The 12,918-nt window shown below is 42.1% G+C and overlaps 1 protein-coding gene across 1 annotated transcript in view; it reads left to right on the top strand.

Moving 5' to 3' along the window:
* CTNNA3 (catenin alpha 3) overlaps positions 1–12,918 on the top strand; it is a 431,599-nt gene that overhangs the window by 83,850 nt on the left and 334,831 nt on the right. The window contains exon 7 of the mRNA XM_066555001.1: positions 1,218–1,421. Within this exon, the coding sequence (XP_066411098.1) occupies positions 1,218–1,421 (204 nt within the window). The remainder of the gene's footprint in view (positions 1–1,217; positions 1,422–12,918) is intronic.

Genomic DNA, 12,918 nt, shown 5'->3' with positions numbered 1-12,918 from the left:
TGCTTGAGATACAGGAGCTTGCAGGAAGCTGCTGCTGCAGTGAAGGGTGGCCCTGTGGCACAGCTTGAGCAGATGTGAGGGACCCCAGAGCACCTTGGTGTTAAGGGCTCTAACAGGAATGAGGGAGGCAGAGTTTCGAATCTCTCACACAAGCTTGTGACTCAAGTCTCCTTGCCTCACTGTTTAAGCTTTTATCTTATGGTGTTCTAATATAACACTTTCAATTCTAGCTTAAGCTAGATAGTCCCTGAAATCGTCTTGTTAAATCTAAACTGAAAAAAATAATTCAAATTCTCCAGTTTGCAATTAGTCTGGCACTTAGTGGATAAGTGCAGATAAGTTCTGATTTACCTAGATTCCCTATCATGGTATCTGGCATAGTTTTCTTGTTTAATATTTCTTCTGAAAGCTTGGAACCACCTATGCATGTGATGTAAGAGGTGAATAGGTGTATGTGGAATCCAGGTTTGGAGATAAGGATTATAATGACATAGTTTCAGATGTTCAGTTATATTAACAATTACTGGTGTAAATTTCTTCAAATGCTGAAGCTCAAATATACTTACTTTGCCATTTTATGAAAATCTCATAGTCTCCTTTTGTCTCTCTTTAGAATATTTGCTTGCCACACAAATGTAATTAATTTTATCAAGCCAAAAGAGTTGTCTGCTTTTGTTTACCCTACCTACTGAAAAGCAAAAGGACACTTATATCTATGTTCTTTGAAAAAATAATCGTTAAATGAAAGCTGCAGTTTTTATCTTTGCTCATATTAAGCCTGTTAAAAGTGGCAGCAGTGACTTTCTGCCACAGTGTGGGATTGATTAGACTAAAAATCAGCAGAACTAGACTCCTTGTGTAATCTGACTCAGCTTTCTCAGCTGTGAGCTAGCACTGCTGGCTCTGAGTTCAATCCAGAGGTTCTCTAAAAGACTAAAGTTTAGAGGCATTGAACCCCTCTTTGAAACAAAGCTTAAGCTCTGGTCTGAGACTCTGAATGGCAGAGAGAGCCTGGGTTTATCTGCAAATGACCTCTGTGTGTACCCCACTAGGGAAAAGAGAATCTCCCATGGTCAAAAGTATTTTGGATGCTTCCAGTGGAAAGGGCCAGCTGCACATCTGGGAAGCATAATGTCACTGCAGTTCCTGCAAGTACAAAATAAAGCAGCAGCTTCATTGAACTGACTTTTCTTACCTGTGCTCCTTGTTTCTTCCAGAATTTAATAGTCCTGGATCCTCTGGTGGTGAACGAGGAGAAGGTGAGGCCGTCCCTGGAGCAGCGGCTGGAGGCGATCATCAGCGGGGCGGCGCTGCTGGCCGACTCCTCGTGCACGCGGGACTCGCACCGCGAGCGCATCATCGCCGAGTGCAGCGCCATCCGCCAGGCCCTGCAGGAGCTGCTGGACGAGTACCTGCGCTCCGTGAGTAACCAACACGGGGGAATGGAGTAACCAACACGGGGGAGCCGAGTAATGAACGCGGGGGAGCCGAGTAATGAACATGGGGGAGCGGAGTAACGAAGACGGGGGAACTGAGTAATGAACACGGGGGAACTGAGTAACAGACATGGGGGAGCTGAGTAATGAACACGGGGGAACTGAATAACAGACATGGGGGAGCTGAGTAATGAACACGGGGGAACTGAGTAACAGACATGGGGGAGCTGAGTAATGAACACGGGGGAACTGAGTAATGAACACGGGGGAACTGAGTAATGAACATGGGGGAACTGAATAACAGACATGGGGGAGCTGAGTAATGAACACGGGGGAGCCAAGTAACGAAGACGGGGGAACTGAGTAATGAACACGGAGGAGCTGAGTAACGGAGACGGGGGAGCCGAGTAATGAACACGGAGGAGCTGAGTAATGAACACGGGGGAACTGAGTAACGAACATGGGGGAACTGAGTAATGAACACGGGGGAACTGAGTAACAGACATGGGGGAGCCGAGTAATGAACATGGGGGAGCTGAGTAATGAACATGGGGGAGCCGAGTAACGAACACGGGGGAGCCGAGTAATGAACATGGGGGAACTGAGTAATGAACATGGAGGAGCTGAGTAACGGACACGGGGGAGCCGAGTAATGAACATGGAGGAGCTGAGTAATGAACACGGGGGAGCCGAGTAACGAACATGGGGGAGCTGAGTAATGAACATGGAGGAGCCGAGTAACGAACACAGGGAGCCGAGTAACGAACACGGGGGAGCTGAGTAATGAACATGAGGGAGCTGAGTAATGAACATGGGGGAGCCGAGTAACGAACATGGGGGAACTGAGTAATGAACACATGGTAACGGAGTAATGAACACGGGGGCACTGAGTAACAGACACAGGGCACTGAGAAACACACACGGGGGAGCTTGAGTAACGAACACGGGGGAACTGAGTAACGAACATGGGGGAGCCGAGTAATGAACATGAGGGAGCTGAGTAACGAACATGGGGGAACTGAGTAACGAACACGGGGGAGCGGAGTAACAAACACGGGGAAACTGAGTAATGAACGCGGGGGCACTGAGTAACAGACATGGGGGAGCTGAGTAATGAACATGGAGGAACTGAGTAACGAACGTGGGGGTACTGAGTAACATACGCGAGGGAACTGAGTAACGAATGTGCGGGAACTGAGTAATGCATGTGGGGGGGCTGAGTAATGAATGCGGAAGAACTGAGTAACGACCGCGGGGGCATTGAGTAACAAATGTGGGGGAACTGAGTAATGAACACAGGGGTACTGAGTAATGAACGCGGGGTACTGAGTAACAAACTGGGGCACTGAGTAATGAACACTGGGTACTGAGTAATGAACTGGGGCACTGAGTAAGGAATGTGGGAGAACTGAGTGACCTTAAACACAGGGGACTGAGTAAGAGACACAGGGCAACTGAGTAACAAACGTGGGGCCACTGAGTAACAAACATGAGGCCACTGAGTAACACAGGGCCCAGCTCGGGCCTGCCTCAGCGCCTCCTGCTCTGGGAGCTTAGCATTTAATGAAGCATTAAAGTGCAGTTTAACCTGCATTTCACAAAATTATCTTTAAAAGGTTGAAAGGGACATTTTTCTCCAGAAATCTAAGCAAAAACTAAATGCACATCCCCAGCATGAGTATGAATTGTATTAATTGTGTTGTGTATATAAAGTCTGTGGAAAATGCCATACCACAGATGAAATGTACATTTAGGTTATTTTATGCTTGTTATGAACTGTCACTGATTCAGAACAGACAATCTTTCATATGCCAGAAACAGGATTTTTTTGGTAATACCACTTCCTAGACTAGAATTTGGAAATGTAATCTCTGCTCCTGTAGGATGCAATAATTTAATTAATAATTTCTTAAGAGGTAAGCAGTCTGTTAGTGTTGTTTTTGAGTAGGATGTTGTCACCAGAAGAGGAGAAGAGCACCAATTTACAAGTGTTAAAATGACTAAATTGCTATATTGGGAAGACAGGAGTGTTGGGTAAATCCAAAAATCTCATTGTCTGACATGCTTGTAGCTGTGAATTAGAAAAGGAACATAGTTTGCGTTTTAAAAGTGATTTTTCTTTTAGATTTGAAGAATGGGTTTGACACTTGTTACATCTGGCAGGTAAATGTTGAAACAGTGGAGACTCAATACTGTTAATATGGGTACACAATGTTAATCTCATGCTTTTCATCTGTAAACATTATCTGTAGGCATAATGTTCTTTTCTAAATATACCTCAGGATGATTCACTGAGCATATTGAGGGAACAATTGTGTGATACAGATATTTGTTCCCTTTTTGGGAACCTGAGATTCCTTTCTGTTCCGTAAGTCATAGCAGTTAACACAATCGAAAGCTGTCTAATGAGACTGTTTACTCTGTCTTATTCTATTGCCCTTAGGATAATGTAGTGTAGGGACTAAAATAATTATGCATGTCAGATTTTTTTTCATCTGACAGATATTGTACTTTTTGATATTTCTCTTTGTTTATTAGAAGTTTACAGATGCTTTATTAAAGTTAAATTGTGTTTCAGGCCTTACACCATTGAAAGGTGCTATGAAAGTTTTAATCAAAATGCTGTTAGATGTAGCCTTAATTCTTGAACCTGTCTAGAAGTGCTTTACACATGGGTTAGATAGTGAGATTTCTTCAGCTCTGGTTAGCTTGGAATGTAAATCTTTGGTACATTGTTGTAGCAGATTTCTCTTGCAATGTCTGTTCTAGGGTGGGTCAGGGTTTGCTGTTAAGTGGCTGAAAGTTTATACAGGAAAGCATCCACCTTTAATGGTTGGACTTAATGATCTTGAAGGGCTTTCCCAACATAAATGACACTCTGATGCTATCCAGAGCACGTGGCAGGATGCAGATGTGGTGAACAGCATCCCATATTAGTCCAAAAGATTTCTATGGGTTTGTCCCAAGAATGCTTTCCGATGAATCTCTGGTGTGAAACGACAAGATTTTAAGTCAAATGGTCTTAAATTTTTAGACTCTTGAAACAAAATTGTGATGGTCGTTTCTACTTCAGAAATAATCATGGTATTAGGGGTATATAATGTACAATAGGTGGAAAAGAATAATACATAACCTACCCCGCTGACTTGAGAAAGTCAGAAAGCAGCTATTGAAATATGACAGTAAGGGAAAGTGCCATATAATTTGCTGCAGAACACAGTGAATACACAAGGTGGTGAAGACAAGGAAGCAGAAAAGAGAAAATACAAATGATTTAAAGGCATGAGGTTACATAACAGGAGGGAATGACAAGTTTTTAGTTTCTTTTAGAGCTCTTCTTATATGAATAGAAGCACTCTCACTGAGAACAGTTTATGGCTATTACTGAGACTGGGTTAAATAAGTTTTTCAATGAGAGGATTACCAGATGTCAGTTACTTTATTTCACAGCTCTAACTTGCTGAAGAAAAGATGATAGATCCAGGAAACAGTGCCGATTTATCAGTGTCTTTTTGGCTCTTCTATTAGTAGTTTCAACAAGGCAGGTCTGGGAATTGGATGAGCTGTAAAGATGATGACAGCCATTTGTAATCATAGCACAATTTAAGCACAATTTACTTTTCCTCTCCTTGGGAACACTGTTGTACTCCACAGGCAAGTGCTCTGTCTGTGGAATACTTCATGGGTGTTTGTGTGTCTGCCCTCCTGGCTTGTGCCTGTGCTGAGTGGGCTCCAGAGCCTCTGTGCCACAGCTTGTATGTGAGAATGGAAACTTTTCCTTGCCCACAATCCACACAGGGTGTGCTTTGCTCTGGCTTTGTGCTCCTGGTGTGTGGCTCCCAAGCTCGGCCTCCCTGCTGCCATTTCAGCCCTCTGCACTCCCTCACAAGCTGTGTTGCTCAGCTGCTCCAAAGGCTTTGTTTTCCTGGAGATCTCCTGGTTCTTGCTGGCACATTGGCTTGATAACTTGCCTTAAAGCTTCTTCCTGTCTGAGTGTTGCCAGTGGAGCTGCATTGCCCCAGAGACACCTCACCCAGGAAGTGCCCCCTCCACAGATCCTCCTCTGGCAGCTGCTTTGATGATGGCATCCAGCCTCTCTTTGGCTCTGGTGCTGATGGTGGATGTGCCCTGCCTGGTAAATGTTGAGCTTAAACAGGGCCATTGCCAAGGACTTGGGTTCCTGAATTCTGTGTAGGTTCTGCATTGTCTGTTCTTTTGAAGCTGGGCCTCAGTGCTTGAACATGAATGAGGGACTTGTCTTTACAAACTGTGGGTCTGCTGGTAGGTAAAACTAGCAGTGAGAGAGAAAAGAAACAATGGGAGGGATTCCACTGACTGATGAATGGAATGAGAGAGACTTGTCCTTACAAACTCTAGGTCTGCTGATAAATAAAACTGGATACTGAGAGATGAAAGAAACAATGGGAAGAACCATAAATTCCATAGGAATTCCATGGATTGAAACAAAGTAAGCAAAAGGGGAGGGTTATGCATTAGAAGGGGGTCTCAGGTATGAGACATTTTGGGAAGTCTGTACCTCTGAAGTACCTCAGGCAATGGGGAAGAGAGACAGACATGTGGCCAGGAAATGAGGATAGAAAGGAGGCTGCGTCCTCCAAAATTTTGAGAGACACCAGGGCCTCTCCCTGTATTTGAATAAAGTTAAGGACTCCTCTGTCTCTTTTTTGGACATAAACCTCTGGTGTTTGTGGATTAATTTTCCTGACAAACTGTACAGGCACTTAGGATTTATTAGCACTAACATTTGAAAGAGGATAAGGAGTATAGCTTTTGTGGTTCCTAAATTTGTTTCTTTTATTTTCCTCAAATATTTAAAGTGTCTAATAAGCCTCAAGGGCATCAAAGATTAAGAGCTTCTTGGTGTCAGTGAGATACTTTTTTTTTTTAAGAGTTTTTAATGCAAGCTTGGAGAAACATCTTTTCAGAAGATACTTGCTTTTACATGAGTGTCTGTTACTCACAGAGGTTTTATCACAGTGAATGGTACAATGCAAAGTGAAGCAAAATGCTCTCCACAAGAACCTAAACGTTTTTCTGTTCACAGAGTAATTCAGACACACAGTAAATTGCCAACACATTTATAATTCTTCTGAAAGGCAGCAGGTTTTTTTCTGAATTGTTCCAAAAATTCTTCAAAATTATTTATGTACTGTTGTTAACCTTTCTGAATTTTACTCATAGACACAGGTTGTTAGGAGATAGATTTGTGTTTTAGAACATCCAGTAACAGGAATTGCTACTGTGGGTTTGGATATCTTATCAATGGCAGAATCATACTGTCCTATGGACAATAATGGAATAATGTATCCACTGGAGCCATCACATTGTTCTGCTAATAGGCACTTGCTTTTTCCTAGTGACAAGCTCTTGTCTCTCATCCTTTGCAATGAAGAGTTGCTGACCTCAGTGGAGTGCAGCAATACGGGCTCCTTGTTCCATCAGTTGTGGTTTTACTCAGTCACAGTGAGGACATTCCCTTCCCTGGGGGGCACAAGGGATGATGGAGCTGTGCTGAGCCTGGGTGGAAGTGGCTGTTGTGAGCAGCACTCAGTGCTTGCAGCTGCTGCTGTGTCTGCCATCATTAAATAGGGAGGTGTGCCTGAACAATTATTTTGCATCCTCCTCTGGCTTTCAGTAAAGATCACTCCTGGATTGCTAGGGCAGGTCAGAAACACTGCTATGAGAGCTGCTTTCTGGAACTGAAATCCCCTTACTGTTTGAATGTTCCATGATATTTGAGCTTCATTAGTTTTAGCTGAATGTTTCTCACCTTATTATGGCTATAGGTTGGAGATACATATGTGTGTGTATATATATGTGAGTCAGTGTATTTTTCTGATTTTTTAGTTCTGATTTCACTTCCTTCTTGTGTATTCTAAAAATGTTTGTTTCTTAACTGAGTTTTTGTGTCATGATTCCCTACATGTTTGGGTCAGACATGGGTAATGTAGTCTGGATGTGCCTGTGGCTCTTGTGCCACAGGTGGTGGCAGCTGCTGTGTCCTGCTGTCCCACAGCTGTGCTGTGTGTGTGGCAGGGAGCAGAGCCAAACCAGCCCTTCTTCTCACACCAGCTGTGCTTCCATTAAAAAATGTGAGGAGAACAATGATACATTTTACCTTGAGGCAGATGAGGAAGGGAACTGAAGTTGCCCACCCAGTGCACGTTTATATTACTGCTAATCAAGCCCTGGCCATCCATCCAGCCTGAGCAGGAATGTTGTGTGCTCTGTGGCAGAGCTCAGGAGTGGTCACGTGTGCCCTGTATTGCATGTAGGGCATACCTGAACCTTGCTGGGAGTGCAGGTCCTGGAGCTTTATGAAACTGGCTTCCCTCAAGGCTCCCAAGCCTTGTCCTTCACCACCAGAGTGTGTCCACAGCTTCTGGGAATGAGACCTGTTTGGATCTGAGCACATCACTGAAGTGCAGTGAGGGTGAGATGAGGAGCCAGGATCCCTGGAAGCAGAGGGGCAGCTGGGACAGGGAGGGAGCTGAGCTGGACTGGGTGAGCCCCTGAGGGAAAGCTGGGCAGTGCAGAGCCTGGATAGCCATGGGGAAGGTCCATTGTGGGAAGGGGGACACAGTGGGTAGCTGGCACTTGGGCTGCTGTGTCCCTAGGTTTCAGACTCTGATCACTTACTGGAACGTGACCATTGCAAATTCAAACCAGAAAATGGGTAGAAAAACAGGAGGTTTTTTTTATTGGTGGTGTAGTTCTGGGCCTTGCTCTTGGTCTCAGCTCTTAAATTTGGTTGCTGTGGAGCACTAATGCCTTGCTCTACCTCTGTATTGAGTAGTCTTCAAGAACAGCTTAAGGTCTGACCCACTGGATGTGGAGACTGTGATTGATAATGGTTTTTTTGTGCTATTTTATCACCGTTCTTACTCTTGGAGAGTGGAGGGATGTAGAGATGCCTCAAGCATACTGATATCTCAGCTTGGCCTTACCTGTACTTCATGGTTCCCCCATGAAGAATTTTAACACTTTCCTGGTTGCCAGTGACACCTGAGGAGGTAAAAATAGGGACTGTTTGACTTGTGCTTTATGGTTACTTCCACTTTCTTTGACAGGTGTGCAACTTGCAAAGTTCTGTGTAGCTGCTCTCTGGAGAACTGACCCCAGACTTGGTAGACTCGACTACAGGGAGTTTGAGGAAATTCCTTGTTAAAGTCTTCAAGAACAGAATGGCTTCTGGTTATTCATGGAAGGGGTTGAAATAACTGACTTCTTGAAATCCTTGTTTTTAACTCTGTTTTTATTTCTGAGCAGATAAAAACCACTTTTATTTGTGCCTTTTTACAAAAAGAGTGGATTTGAATGTGCTTACTTTACTGTCCTCTTCATACTTAAACATCTTAAGAAAATTGGAGTTCCAGAGAAGTTTGAAATTGAGGTATGTCAAAATGTAAACTAGAAGAATTTCCATGTGTGGGTGGGAAGTGTCACTCAGTTCTTTTCTTATTCACGGCTGGGTTTTTTTTATGACTTTATTGAGTGTTATGTTTTCCAAAAAAGGATGTATTGCAGTAAAATTGGTATGCCTATAGGGTATATTATGCTGGCATTTATGCAAGAAAATATGTAGTTTTCATTATTTTGTTGTTCACATTGTCTGAGTAGTTGATTGAGTTGACTTTGAACACTCCTACAGAGGATTTTCTTCTGTTTTGTATGCAGTATGTGTAATTGAAAATCATTTTTAAATGTTAACTTTCAGTGAACATTTTGTTTTATGGGGAAATTAGATATGAATTGTTAAGGAGGAGGATCTTAAGTGTACTTAAAAGAGAGAAGTAGTCTAGTGAATTCCCCAAATAGATTTACAGCTGAAAAATAAGCTGCAGTTACATGTACCTGATTATAGATGCTCTTACAGACCCTGCAGTAATCTGGTATCTGTGTACATGAGCTGGAGAAGGATAATGGAAGCTTTTCTGTCCTTCAGCCCTGCTTTTCCTGGGATGGTTCTGAGCTGAGCTGTGTCAGGATTGATCAGCCCTGACTGGAGGCTTGCAGTGGAGTAACAAAGTGTGAGGAGCAGCTCGTGGCTCTGCGGGGGTGACTCACTGCAAGAGTCAGGAGTTTGTATTTAGTATACCTGGCAGCACTGAAAATATATTGGGCTCAAGACTAAATTCTTTTCAAGAAACCTTCAATACAGCAGCATTTGCTCTCCCCAAGATGAAATAAATCCTTGATTATGGTAATAAGCAAGCATTAAAAATAATCAAGTATTTGTTAGCTCAGCATCTGCCTAGCTGTTTAGTTGACGAGAATTTTCCTATTTTTAGAATTTGTTGGAAATGGTTGTTATTGCATAAGATTTTTCTCAACCTGTTTCCTGTTTTTTAGAGGATGTTAGACTGATCATTTTCTGAAATGTCAGGGTGCCATTTCTAGGAATGCTACTGAAATCTGCTATTTCAGATGCATTTGTCATGGTTTTTATCCTCTGGTATAATGCAGCTGATTTTTGTCATCCAGATATATTTCTAAATTTCATTCTGTTTCAGGTTGAAAGTTACTTTTTGTTTATGTATCAGTTCTAATTAAAAAGATCAATCATAACTGGATAGTTCGGGGAACTCTTCATGGAATGTTGGTGTTGTAGGCCCATGGAAAACCCAAACCAGCCTGGCTGGAGTTGACTCTGCTTTAAGCAGTACGTTGGACTGGATAATGTCCAGGCATTGCTGCTGTCTTCAATCTGTGGAGTCTGATGCCGAACATTTGAATAAATTCCAGTGTTTGTGCAATGTCCTGGCTGACCCAGCCAGCTCCTTTTAATATACAGTAAATCCCATTATTTACTAATGGAAGATTGAAAGATATTCAGGTAATGAAGCCAGGACAAGAAATTACAAAAAGTAGTAAAAGGAAAGTTTCTTTCATTTCAGTAATCTCTGGTAATTTTGAGATGATGAAAGAAGAGAGTTACTGGGTTAAATTCTGTTGTAATGAATCCTCTCTATAAAACAATACCTTGTAGAAGTCATTTGGGAAGTGGTTGATTAAAAACCCTCCCAAAGAATTTCATCACGTGAAATTCTGCAGAGATCTATTGCATGGCTGAAACCAAATGCTTTCCCTGTAGTTCCTTGGATCCAGGATATTGTGTGCCAGCAGCCTATGAGATGCTGCACTTCTTCCTTTATAGTACCAGGAGGGACTTCTCTTTGATAGAAGTGAAGACACCTGCAGAGTTGTCAGCTGACTTCTGGACTTAATTTCTTGCCTAGCTTCTCTTGATATTTTTTATGAAGAGTGAACAATGGAGCTTTATGTGAAATAGCTTATGGACACTTTTCATGAAATCAGTACTGTATCACATTGCAGAAAATTGTAATTCTTGGTCTCAGTTGTTCAGCCAGATCTTAAAACAGTGAGTTAAAGGAGATCAGGAACTTGAAGATCTAAATCCCAATTCCACATTTCCATCTTCTTTCTGAAAAGAAAACCAAAACAAGACTTAAAAAACAAAACCACATCTTTGTCTTTGGTCACAAACAGCATTTATTGGCACTTCCCTCCTATTTTAACTTTCCTTTTAGTGAATTCTTTTCCAGTTGTTGTTTGTTGTTCCTGCCTGATATGCTACTCTTCTTCCTTAATTAAGTAAAATAAAAAGGAAGATTATAATTTTGAATAATTGCATTTGTGACTATTGTGTATGATCAGAAGGCTGGCTAAGTAAACAATGGAACCATCCCCCCATCACATTAATAAAAAAGATGTGCTTTAGTCCTTTCAAGATTACCTCTTCTCAAGAACTGCTTTTCATGCTTGTTTTCTAAGCCAGTGTAGCCAATTGGCACATATTCTTTCTCTTTGAATATGCAAAGAAAATAAATGTCTGAAGTCAGAGAGCTGCAGTGCTTAGTAGAACACATTAAATAAATGATTCTAATTGCTATATTTACTGAAAAATCCTTACTATCTTAGGTTATTCTAATTGTCCTTAACCATTGTTTTATTATCAGGAGAAAAAACAAAGGAAATTTATACAAAGATGGAAAGAAATGATAAGTCAGCTACTTGACTAGGAGCTGTACTCGGGAATAATCTAGGATTATCTTTTCTATCAAGGAGCGATGATTCTAATTTTTTCTAAACCCTAATATTGTAGGGGAGGAATTATCAGTCTGTAAAAGAAGATAAGTGGTGAAGGAATCCCTCCCTTCATTTTCTTGAATATATTTAGCTTTTTGCAGGAGAAATGAAGAATAATAATAATTTTTTATTCCACATCATGGAAAAAAAACCTGGAGCCCAAGGTAAATCTCTTCTCTGGGAACTTGGTTAGTGCTTCTTTTTTGCTAAATTCAGCAAAAGATCACTGTACTACTAATGTGCCTTTACTGCCTGTGCTCCTGCACACATGGACAGTGCACACAGGAGAGAGCAGATGCACATGAGCCAGAACCATTTTGGTTTTACAGTGCTATTTCCAGTCTACTGCTTGCAGTAATAAGGAAGTGAAATGGGGGAAAACTTTGCCAAATTCCTGTAGAAAGTGTGAACTGAAGGAGTCCAAACAGTGAGTGGGTGAAGGAAAGGGGGAATGCTGTGTGACTGCTCGTAGCTGTTTGCTAAGGAGGTAAGGTCAGAGTGGCATTTGGGATGTGTCCCACAGCTGGCAAGGAGATGGAGGTTTTATTGCTTAGCTTTCAAGTAATCAGAAAAACTTGTTTCTAATTTGAAAAACAAGAGGCCTGATAATCTTTTGAATTCTGTCAGCCACCTCCTGTGTGACATTAAAGCAGGACTTTGAAATGCAGTGCACTGGGATGCTGTGGGTGATGCTGGCAGCAGTTTCCACCTGTCCTCTTGTGAGCAGCTGGGAGCAGCTGAGCAGATTGTTGAGATGAACAATTATCCTGGATCCCAGGGGAAAGCAGACTGCTGCTGCATGTGAGTGAGCATGCAATATCTGAGCAAAGCCTGGGTAAGGCTGCCAGCTCCTCAGGCTGTTTGGCTCCTGCTTTATTGTGATCCTTGGAACACCTGCCTCTCTCAGCTCTAAGAATGGAGATTTTGTAGAGCAAGACTGCTCAGCCACTGGCACCTCCATGTTCTTCCCAGAAAGACTGGGAACAGCAGATCTGAAACTTTCAGTTTGGTCCCAAGGCTGTCTTACAGAGCTGGCAGGGCATATGCCTGTGTTTTGTCAGATCTGTTGTGCTTTCTCTGTTTCCATGGAAGATTCTGCTTTTGATAAATTGGTAAAATTTAATAGAAGAAAGATTCCTCTGGAGAATCTCCAGCTATATTCCTGATTTCTGATGTTGTGCTTCAGTTCTTGCTCTGTTTTTCAGTTTGTCTGTAGCATTGTCAATGCCATTTTAAATGTCTGATAGAATTATAAGCAAATAGTAAGCTTTTTGTTTCTCATTCCATGTCTGGATGAAATGTGATTGGCAAAAGTCAGATATTAAAATTACTTGTTTGGCATTTATTCAGA

Source organism: Molothrus aeneus, chromosome 8 (assembly GCF_037042795.1).
Source record: "Molothrus aeneus isolate 106 chromosome 8, BPBGC_Maene_1.0, whole genome shotgun sequence".
NCBI lineage: Eukaryota > Metazoa > Chordata > Aves > Passeriformes > Icteridae > Molothrus > Molothrus aeneus.
This window is presented reverse-complemented; position numbering and strand designations above follow the sequence as displayed.